At 38.3% G+C, this 11573-nt stretch overlaps 2 protein-coding genes across 4 annotated transcripts; one reads left to right on the top strand and one right to left on the bottom strand.

Annotated features, from left to right (window-relative positions):
* Window positions 1-2963: 2963 nt before the first annotated feature.
* Window positions 2964-4227, top strand: RB195_013145 (uncharacterized protein; the record flags this gene model as incomplete). Its single annotated transcript, XM_013440783.2, has 7 exons — window positions 2964-3017; window positions 3179-3264; window positions 3338-3429; window positions 3494-3573; window positions 3657-3736; window positions 3943-4064; window positions 4133-4227. The coding sequence occupies 7 exons, from the start codon at window positions 2964-2966 to the stop codon at window positions 4225-4227; spliced, it is 609 nt and encodes a 202-aa protein (XP_013296237.2).
* Window positions 4228-5606: 1379 nt separating this feature from the next.
* On the bottom strand, window positions 5607-11082 carry RB195_013144 (uncharacterized protein; the record flags this gene model as incomplete). Of its 3 annotated transcripts, none has more annotated exons than XM_064202831.1 (11): window positions 5607-5819; window positions 7285-7463; window positions 7536-7640; window positions 7700-7795; window positions 8274-8357; window positions 8551-8661; window positions 8764-8885; window positions 9375-9483; window positions 9548-9590; window positions 10061-10246; window positions 11020-11082. In XM_064202831.1, the coding sequence occupies 11 exons, from the start codon at window positions 11080-11082 to the stop codon at window positions 5607-5609; spliced, it is 1311 nt and encodes a 436-aa protein (XP_064058712.1). The 3 variants fall into 3 exon arrangements, with proteins under 3 accessions (XP_064058712.1, XP_064058713.1, XP_064058714.1); XM_064202832.1 differs by having other exon boundaries at window positions 11020-11079; XM_064202833.1 differs by having other exon boundaries at window positions 8575-8661; window positions 11020-11079.
* Between the last annotated feature and the right edge of the window lie 491 nt (window positions 11083-11573).

The raw sequence follows: 11573 nt of genomic DNA, 5'->3' as shown, positions 1-11573 counted from the left end.
ATCTACTCGCTGTGGCCCTGCTTATACTAAATGTAATGAGGCATTTGAGTATACGCTGGATAAGCGGAAGTAGTATATGGCGGAAGTTACCCAGATTCGATAAAAAGTGGTCTGTTGTCCAGCACACTGCTAAAGCTGAACTCAAGTCGGTCAAACACTTAGAGGGATCGTGGAATCTTTGGTAACAACTCTTTGTTTCGTTATGTTGAACTGGTGGACATTGACGACACTTGAGGAACTTGAGCCACTCGGTGTCAATAAACAGTTTACCCCAGACGCCAAATCTCGTAGGATATGGAACAGTAACGAAACGATGGATTGGTGCGAGCTCTCGCTGTAGATCGAGAAGGTTGGGCTGAGCTATGTTCAAAGACGAGACGCTTCGACGTAGATGTTTGAAACACCGTCAGACAAAAATACCATATACAGTGAAATCTGAATTTGCATAGGATGACTTTCTAGGAAAAAAAAATTGAAGTTTTGTATAATTATACTTTCAGGTGAAGTATACACTTTGAGTATACTATATAGTATATTTGAGGATTTTTTAAAGCATTACTGTTCTAATATTACGTTGTCCCATAGACTTCTTTTCTGTATTTCTGACATTTTTATTTTTTATTCAACAAAAAAGATATTCCTTTCAATAATATACTCTAATAATATAGAACAGAATTGTCAAAAGTAGTCGTTCACCGATGTGATTGATTCTTGGTTTTTTAGGCGTAGGACATTGAAAATTGCTGCGAATTTATATAACTTATGGAACAACTTAATATAATAGGTTATCATAGTCTTTCATCGCTGCATTTTTAGACGAAAACAGAAAGGTTAAAGAATATTTGTGTTGGGGGAGGATAGTCTAATTACGTATTCTAATACATCACATCTTCATAATCGAATTCTTTCCACTCATTGGCAAGTGACTCGCACAGACACATGACCGTGTAGTAGCGAGAAATAGTTGAGAACTCATTAAAACTAGCGATGACTTCAAAAGCAATCAAATTAATAATTCCACAGCCGATTCGTCTCCGTACTTTTTCGTAACAGAAAAAATAAAGAGATTTGAAAAAAGACCGAACGGAATCTAAATAAAAATAACGAACATAATATAAATCCAAATAAATTGAATAAATGATTGAAATTAAAGCAAGTAAAATTAAATTTAAGTTGAGGAAACCACAACAACGACAACGTTAAGCGATAGCAAATAAGAGGAAGAGAAAACACTAAAACATTAAATTTGACCCAAGTGACCATCGGTTCAGTTTCTATCTATCTATCTATATATAGATACATATACATGTATATATATGTATATGTATATATATAAAGGATAAAGTTTCGGACGTTAACCCGCTTGGGATCGTGCAGGAAGCGGAACCTCCAATCGCTACACTACACCCGCCCTACATATATATATATATAAATATATATATATATATATATATATATATATATATATATATATATATATATATATATATATATATATAATATATGCGTTTCAAAGGATGTATCCACTGTGAATTTGACAATTTCACGTTTCTCGCTCATTGCTGCTGAATTGAAATAGTCTCATTAGATTTCACGTGCGCAGATCTCTCCAATAATGTCGGTAGCCATCCGGACTATCCACATTGAATTTCTTCTCGTCTGTGAAGATAACCTGAAACAAAAAGCTACTAGAACCCACGTCGTCGATGGCACCAGAGAAATCCACCGTGTTCCCATATTCGTGCGCGCAAATTCTAATTTCGCCCTCTTATGGAATTCGGTAAGACTAAGGTCCTTCTGCGCAGCCTGTCTGCTGACGTTCTGGTTTTACCGGATGGACCGCCAAATTGCTGCCCTTGAAACGATAAGGTAGTTTTGGAACGAATTTAGTTGAAGGTCCACGTCAAGTTCGATGTCATGGGCGCAATCATTCGGTGATCTGACTTGAAAGCACATGAGTACGACCAGAAACAGGTGCAGATCGGTAGCCATGAGGATTCTGGAGGCAACAGTTGCCGGATCCGTGCGAACGAGCGATCTGAGGAGCAATGGCCTGGTTTCTCAATTAGGCAACGTTAAAGGCCTTGGACTTGAAGGAATTGAGCTTGCTCCTTCGTCGGTAGAGAGCACAGTTCCGCAAAATGACATAGTGGTTATAATGAAGACCACATCAACTTGGTTACATATGACAGGATTTTCACTGGAAAAAAATGGACACCTTCCGGAGAAAGACTTCAACAAGATGAAAATCTCGAGATGGATACATACTTTCGAAACAAGCAAATTTTGTTTCAGAAAAAAATCCCATTCTCGTTTGAGACGAAGACGTTTCTTTCGAAAACATCTAGTTAACTATTTTCGACCACGAGAAATCTAATGAGACTATTTCCGTTCAGCAGGGATGAGCAAGTAACGTGAAATCATTTAAAAAAAAGTGTTGTGTACTTTGGGAAGCGAGGTTAGGATTGCGGTAACCGGCACTTTTGTACTCAAAATTGACTATTGCGAAACGGTGATAGCCATGTTCTTGCTGAGTTCTCCTTGAACTAGTATAATATTCTTTTAAGGAAATGGATGGCGAGGCGGAGAATTTACAGTGACTACCTTCAAAGGGTGAAATAGCGCCAGAAAACGTTTCGTATCTGGCATGGTTTAGATGGAAGAAATGAATTTGAGCCTCTTGTTAACTCTTGAATGAGCATATCATCTGATAAAAACTTTTTTACGTTAGTAAAAGCAGAGGAATGGGAAAAGCTGGAAGACGAGCTTAGACGATAATCTAGAACATTCTTGAGAAAGTAGCAAGGTGAGCCACCGCAGTATCCCATGGACCTGTAGTTTCTGTCAACTAGCATGTTTTCACAAATTGTGATTACAGCTCAGGTTATCATCGGATATTATTCTCTATCGGCATGAGCACTTACTCTACTAACTACTACATCGGTAGGTCGGCCTAACCAACCATGACCTCCCTGCTTGGATTGATATGTGAGGCTACTGCGCCAGTCAGTGATATGGTGAGATTCAATAGGGAATTTTTATGATTACTGCTATATGCTAAGCAGTACAAATCAATAAAACCTTATGTACCGTTACCAGTCCTCCAATTAGAGCTGCTGTTGAAGACTTATCGACTTAAGTATATAACAACTCACGGTTTCCACTTCCCCTTTTGTAGAGAACTCGAATACCGATCCCTTATTGTGCGATGGATCCATGGATATATCTGGAAATAGGTTACCTAGGCGGAGCAACAATTGAAAAGTTTCTTCTGTTTTCACATTTTGCGACATTACATACTTTCCAAGCTAAAATAACCATCTAATAACTATTGTAGAATCGAAGCAAGGATGGATCGTAAGGCAAGCCCGAAACTTGTTGAAAATTTCGTCGCACTTTGTAGAGGAGATGGGCCAAGCTTCGAGATGGGTATGATATTTTAGTGAGGGACCAAAAAATAACCGTCTCTATGCATGAATATGAATATGTCTAGGAGTTCGGCCCAATTTCGATGGATCACCATTATATGCTATAGATTCGAAGCGTGGAATAATCTCTACTGGTGACTATGTTGTGGGTGTTTTCAAATTGTCCCTTCAAAGAAATCCATTTTCTATCGCCACCTACACAAAAACAACATCTACACTTACTTACAGCTCAAAAACGGATGTGGAGGACGTTCATCCACTTTATCAGGAATTGTACATGAAACTGACATTCGTACAGGGCCAGCTAGGTAGCGAAGATTAACAAAATACTTGTGGTTCTTGACTCTGAAAAAAAAAATGAAGATGAAGCATTTCCGCTTTTTTCATATTGTTTTAACGGTACAGATATGTTATAGAAAACGGATAACAATAAAATATACAGAAATGAAAGAAGGATACATTAGTTCTTCTCGAAAATATATTCTCGTACTACTATTTTGAGAGGCAATTTCAGTGCTGGATCCATAGTGATGTTGCCAATGGAAAATGACGCGACCGCGTACAATTCGATTTTTTCTATACTAACAAAAGATATGCCCTATGTTGAAGGGAAAGTTATAGGAAAAGTCACTGAAGGTTAGTTAAACAAAAATTCTCATTACTTCAGATTTTTTTTACCAATTATGACAAATAAAACATTCCAGGTCTTGATTCTTTAAAATATATTGTATGGAAATACGGTACTCGTAGTGGAGTTCCTCGCGAAACGCTTATAATACAAGGGTGTGGACAGATATGATGGCATTGATGGTGCACAAATTAACAATGAAAAAGAAAGATGTAGATCCGAGGAATCCTCTAAAGATTAGACAATGATATTTTAAAGTAGTAATAAGAATAAAGAATTAAAAATAATTTGTATGCAAGAGTTAAGCTAATTTGAACGGGAAGCTCCTAAAGCCTTACTCGTTGATTCATCGCTTCTCCGATGGAAGGAGCACCTCAGTAGATGTTTTCTACTATTTTCCCATCCTGAAATAGAAAAATGATGAGAAAGAAGGAAGAAAATTGCGCAGGAAAAGAAACTGAGAGGAAAAAAAACAGAAGCAAGACGAAAATTGGTAAAATTTACATACAACATCACTATTATTTGTTTCGCGTTGCTTCTTTGAGGACTAGTTCTGGAGAAGTCCGATTCTCTTTTCCCATGTATCCTAATCTGTAATTTTGATATTTTGCCTATACGGTAACAACAAAATTTACACCACTTTCAAATCGATCGTCCAACGTAGCCGATCAATACATTGAGATTCTGTTAGAATTCCAGCACAAATATTGTGGATGAAGGAAAAAGCCCATTATTTTCGCAATTGCACTGAATGTAGGTAACATTTACTGTTTCATACGAAACAATGGAGAAAAGTACGATAAATAAATTACTGTACACATACATATAAAACATAAAACACGCTTCTCGATGGGTTAAACGTAATGGTTCATACCAACGATTTGCATTTCTGTTCAATGCACTTAAATAGACAACCTATCGATGGTTCCGTAGGAAAATTATGTGAAGAAAATCACCGAAAAAAATGCCTAACACACAATTACTTACACTACACAATCGTACTTCAATTGCGGAACCATCGACATTTAGCCTAAACTTGGCAGAGAACACTATGTGTGAATAAAATGACGATTATGTGCATGTCTAATAAATTACGAGAAGAATTCTAAGGGATAGAAATCGCAAACATGAATGTTATTACAACGGAAATGTGAAACAGGTCACTCTAAAAATAACAAATTAATGTGATGTGTGTAAAATTGCGTAGATCACTTCATAAGTGAACTAACTACACAATGTGATGACCCGTGGCGATTTTCTTTTAAAAAAAAAACGGCGACATGCGTTCCAACAAAACTGAACGATTCAGCATGCGAAAATATATGTATATATAGAACTAGAGCAAAAATATACAACATTCACCACAAAAGAGAACTGAAATCAGCACGCACCGCGGTCAGACTAGCAGCGTTCGACAACCGAGATATCGTACTACCGGTTAGTAGTTGTTAAGGAAGAAATTAGGAATTTCTCGAAATCCACATATATGAGGTATGGAGAATAGCTTGTGTATGGTAGGGGGATGCTGGTCGGACCATGTGTGCGTGCTTCTAGACCAATGTAGCGATCCGTAGATCCGCAACTGCTGGCACAAAAAACGAATCAATCTCATGATACGTATTCGACTCGACCGCACTCGTATCATTTACGGACAGCGGTTTGTCGATTGGTGAAGTTGGCTGCGACGAATAGCGTGGACCAAACTCTTCCTCCGATTCGTCGACGATTTTTGTGACAGTCTTTTCCGTTTCAATAACGAAGATCTGAAAAAGTAGAAGTCAGGAAATAAAACTAACGTTTTTATTTTAAACTAACGTACGTAAAATGAAAAAAAAATATAATATTTAAGTCAATACTATTAATTATGGCTTAAATAAAAATATTTTGAATAGTCTTCACTAAACTTCACATCAACAATTACGGTCAATAACACCTATCACATCAACGAGACCAATCATTCAAAAAAAGCTTGTGGGCTTCAAATCTGTGTCCCTGCAGCGAAAATACGAAGCAAACAGCCCAAGTGATTAATTTCATCAAAGATCTGACAAATTTTAAGTTATAGCTGAGTCAAAACGTCGCTGAAGCACGCTCCCCCCTCGGTCACAACCACCACCTTCATGGCGTCGCAATGAGCGCTGCCGCTTGCGGAAGTGCACCACACAGCACAAGCATCAAAACGTTTTCATCCGACTGTAAATGCAAAGAAGGCTAGGCAATTCGAGTCAACAAATTTTCCTTAGTGAATCTGGCCAATTAAGCAACACGTTAGCAAAGGACTTCTCTCGGAGCTGTTTTTTTTTTTTTTTTGAAATGAACAATACATGGACTGCATCATGTCATTCATTGTGTCGTAGTTGACGAACACTCCACATTACACAAAAGACAAATCAATATCACGAGAAAATATAACAAGAATGGATCTTCAAAATATTTTCTTTACAGAAGCGAGAGAAGCAGAGATACTCCAGTCAGAAAGTATGAGCTGTTGTCGAGAAAAAACTACACATGGAAAAACCGCAATCAACTAGAGCTAAGCTTGCGTGAGGGAAATAATATTAATCCATAGTGTTACACAGAAGTAACGCAGTCACGTGACGCTCAGATTGAAGGTAGAATACTGCGCAATAATCGATATCGATAATTCACAGGGGTCAGAAACGTTTGAGTGACCTCCTTTTTTCCACTTTAACGCTGGCATACCACCAAATTGACGATGCTAGAATAGAGTAGAGGTCCTGTATTACGCGTATGGGTATGAGAACTCTCCCGGATCGCTTTGATAAATGGCCTGAGATACGACCTCCTTGTACGTTTTTTTTTCCTGCGAGGTGCGGTATGACGCGCCATCCTTGCACACGCGCCTGCTGCCTCTTCAGCATATCCATTGGTTCTACATGAATAGGTCGCTCGGGAACTCTCAACTTCACTCCTTTCCTAGAGAGATCCTAACGTCGTCAACTTGATGGTATGCTCATCAAAAGAGAAGCGTCTCGTAATCTGCACTGCTGGATCACCGTCTTTTGATTTAATAATATCTGCATTGTTCGAATTGATATGAAGATGAAATTGAAAAACGGAACTTTGGAGCACTTTCAGAGAAAGAGTTCGGGAGAACAGATCTCGTACCATTGCATAAACCACATTTCTTTCCTAATTCTCCTTTTTCTCTGCTTCTTCTCCATTTTTGTATAGAACTGAAAAAAAAAATAAATTGATCATACATACCTTTTGCGTTGGTATATCCAAATCATATCGTTGAAATGATGGTGACGGACAACTGCCATGTGCGAATATTTTCGCCTTTCTAGTGTTAATCCAATTTTGTACAGATGAGTTACGAGTACATATCATGAGTAAAAATCCAAGTGCCAAAATTGAAACGATTAATAGAAGCAGGATTAGAGCTGAAAAATCCTCCAGTAATATTTTAGCATGGAAAAAATAACTTAAGAAAGTACAAGTCTCCTAGAACTAACAATTTCGCAGAAAAGAACTGCTGGAGTCCTGTTTGACAGGTGAAGACGTACTCTGAGCGTTCCCAGTCTCCTTATTCCGAGAGCTGAGTTGGGTTGATGTGGAAACTGTAAACATTTGACAAATAGCAGCATACCTTGACTCTAGAAGTTCAAAATTACCGTACCTTTATGTGAAGATGAATCTGTGCTGGTTTTAATTGACGGAATACGTGTTGTTTTAGCGATCCGTTCGGTGTTTGAATGCCGCACTGGAGTGGACGCTAAAAGCAGTCGAAAGTCATGTTGACTCAAAAATCGCTCCATGATAAAAAAAATAGCATATTTATAAGAGTTTGGAAAGAGATTGATGTAAAGAAGGTTCGTATTGGTGTTGGTACGGATGTAAGAAAAGATGCTGAACTTATCGGTCCCAAAAGCGCATAAAGAAAAATCATTGAGATTATTTCGGACTCGTTTCCAAAACAGTTATTGTGGTTCTAGTTAGTAGCATCATTCTTAACTTTTTTCTTTCTGAACACTTTCATCCCCCTTTTCTTTGAGCACTATCATAGCACATTTTTCCTTCTTTTTTTTTGAAGTTAATAACATCCATTTTTTTAAATAAGTAACATCACAGTAACAGTAACAAGACAAAATCTGACTCCTATCAAATAGCAAGAGTATGATTTAACTGAAAAATTCATTCACGCCTACAATACTATTTACAAGGGAAATTAAAATCCTATGAAGTTTACTTACCAGTTTGCATAGGCCTTTTTGTTCTTTTTGCCGTTGATGCACGTGTAGCAGGAGCCACCGACGTTGTTCTGACCGTAATGGTCCCTAAACATCCCGAAGTATCTAAGTTTTACTTCATAAATCAGGAATCCCGGAACTCTTTCAAACTGTTTTTCTCTTCACGAAATTAGGGGAAGAATCGTACAAATTGGTGTACGATACCTCTGGAATTCTGTAGAAACAGAGAGAAGCGAAAGGTGTTGACGATAATTTGGGAAAAATTTGGAATCTCACTTACCCGATTCTTGTGTAGGCAACCTACCAGTACTTGGAAAGGCTTGCGTAGCTGAAGAAATCGGCGGGACCTCCGTAGTCTCATCGGAACGGGAAGGAAAGATGTTTTTTGTTGCTGAAAACTGTCCAATTCGTACCAGAATCAAAATACATGTAAATTTCTCGAAATGTCGAACGAAAATAAAGAAAAGTCTTCTATAAATTTCAAAGCCCTAACCGATATCACAGTCCTTTCCGGTCCAGCCGACTGTGCACACTTTTTCGCCGCGTGGATCGCAAACGTAATGAGCATCGCTATGCTCGATACAGTAACGTGAACACATGAGACCGTACCAAGGCCTAAAAACAACCAATATGTTCCCATCAGAAGTAATTACGTTCAGTAGAAGCTTGCTCAGACAACGTAAGAGGAGATTGATACAGATTAGAGCACTGTTCCTGAGCATTGCTCAGAAACGTTAATTGTATTCAAAATACGAATAAAGATATAAACTCCAAACCTAAATAAAAAATATGAATACAAAATTGTTTTAAAGAATTTAAATAAAATAATATAGATCAATAAGTAACGCCACAAACGCTCACTCCTCAAGAATCCTCACACCACAGTCGCAGAAGAATGCTACAATCCGCCCCCAGTTCAATGATTTTCGTGCGAACGTTTTTTTCCGTCTGTTCATAAAAATCCGTAAAGTCATTCGAAAAAAAAAACTTTTTCTCCTAACTTATACGGGATTTGAAGCAGTAAAGGATTGTGAGACGAATTTCATTAGTCTCAGTCCGCAAATGCAGAAAAGGAGCGCCGTGGCACAGGAAGGTTAGTCTAACCTGTCGCATATGGTAATAAAGTCCATCACCAGCCCGCTTGCAACCGCAACCCGCTTGGCAGGAAGTGCACCGTCGACGACTACACGTTCCTTGATGATTTTGGCGGGTCCTGAATAGATAGTTATCGAAGGGGTCATTGTAGCTATGGGAATGGAGACCACGTTCTAACGTACCTTGATTTCCTTCGGATACAGTCAATTCTATGCTGAGGTAGGCCTGAAATAAATATCGAGTAAACTGGTATTGTGTGATGTCATTTGTTTGGTCCGTATTTGCGTACTTATTCAATGTGCTTGATTTATAGTAGGACGAGATACCTATGCTATTTGCTTTTAAATTATTTTGTTACTGTAACTCTAGTCGGGTCTGAACGAAGCATGAAGCACGGTGCAATTGCGTACGCGACTTTTCTCGAGGCGGTGCGGTGGGTCGTACACCTTTTAGGAGCGTACTGGAACTCTTGCTAGCACCACCCATCGCTGCAGTTTGCGATGGTCCCACCTCGGTTCGCCTCCACCGCGCCGTTTCGAGCGCGTACGCAAATGCACCGTGCTTCATGTCGTTTTGACCCGACTATAGTTGCAGTAACAAAGTGATTTAAAACAAATAACACAGGTGTCTCGCATTAAATGACCAGTTCAACACAAAAAAAAAATCAGCGAAAACAGAATTTCCGGTGAACTCACTTTGGACGAATTCATAAGCCTCAGATCGATAACCTTCTCAGTTCTTTTGGCAATGTTCAGTTCACCAGATTTCAAGCATCGACTGTTTTGTCTTCTTTCCCAGGTGTACGGTAATTCGGTGAAGCAATATTGAATATTGTGTTGCCGCTCGGATGAAATACGAACAAGAAACATGCCAGAACTGAACTGAAATGGAATTAACATATAGTTTGTTTAAAAAAAAGAAAAGAAAACATTATATTCAGGAATTTTGTGGGACCCATTACCATGCTCCACAGTCAACACATGCACCATTTCTAATTCACAATTCATGTTTTCGAATATTTCTTTTGGAATTGGATTTTTTCTATAATCATTTTTTTGTATAACCTCTTCGCAACTGGGGATTAATTACTGCTACTACAGAAAAGAAATGAAACCCCAACAACTAAAAAAATAAATAAATAATAGAAATAAATGGAAATGAGAGCAGGTAGAACAGGAACGAGTATAGTTGATTTAGCACCGATAAGTTTAGGGAATTTGAATGAACAATAAGCATCGTGCGTAAATGTGCGTTTACACCTAACTGACTACCGTAGTATTTGGAAAGTTCCAGAAAGGATTTCTGTTCCAGACGTTTTTTTTTAATGTTTTGACGCAGTTATAGTAAAACTCCTATCAGATGTGCTAGAATCTCTGTATGTTAGTGTTTGAAACTATTGAAACTACTGAAACCTACTAAAAAAAATGCATGGTTCGAATTCGAGTATTCGAATTGTATGTCGAACTAAACATCACGGGAATAGCACAGCAAAATACTGCGGTTGTTATATCCACTTGGGCTCAACCCGTTATCGATTTATTACGTTTAGTCAAAATTTAGAAATCCATAAGATACCGACAAGGCGAATAACACTTCTTCATGTTAGCCATAGGGCACGATATTTTATGGGTCAAAAAAGGAATGTTGAACCTACCAGATTTGCTGAGATTGTCGAAATAAGTAGTGTACTAGTGAATAAAACAGTTGAAGACATCATGAGGACACTTAAGCCCTCGTGTTATTAGTAGAACTCTGAAAAACATGAACATTACTGCGGGATTTTATTTATCCTTAGTATAGAAGGAGTTTTTTTTTCCAAGAGAAGAAGCTGTATAGTGGATGTTCAACAAGAGGAAAAAGTGAAAGACCACTGAAATAAACTTTGCAATCTAATCAAGGTCGCAAGTTGTGAGGTTCTGCCGCAAGCGGCACCACCTTCCCCGCCGAAGACCGCCGGCTATTGCCAGGTGTCAGGATTTGGGGCTTGGCCTCGGATTGTAAACCATCAAGTGCACTTGATAAGAAAAGTTGGTCAAATGCCGTTGGCATGCAAGGTGGGTTTCGGGGTCACCTCGGGCAAACCGTCGAAATGATCCTATAACATTTATCTGATATCTATTTTTAGTATCTACATTTATTATTTATTTATCCACATTTGCATAATTTCCAAAGAAAAAGTTACAGGATAGCTGATTTAAGAGTTGTGTT

Source organism: Necator americanus, chromosome V (genome assembly GCF_031761385.1).
Source record: "Necator americanus strain Aroian chromosome V, whole genome shotgun sequence".
Lineage (NCBI taxonomy): Eukaryota > Metazoa > Nematoda > Chromadorea > Rhabditida > Ancylostomatidae > Necator > Necator americanus.
The sequence above is the reverse complement of the archived record's forward strand: the minus strand, read 5'-3'. Positions and strand labels throughout refer to the sequence as shown.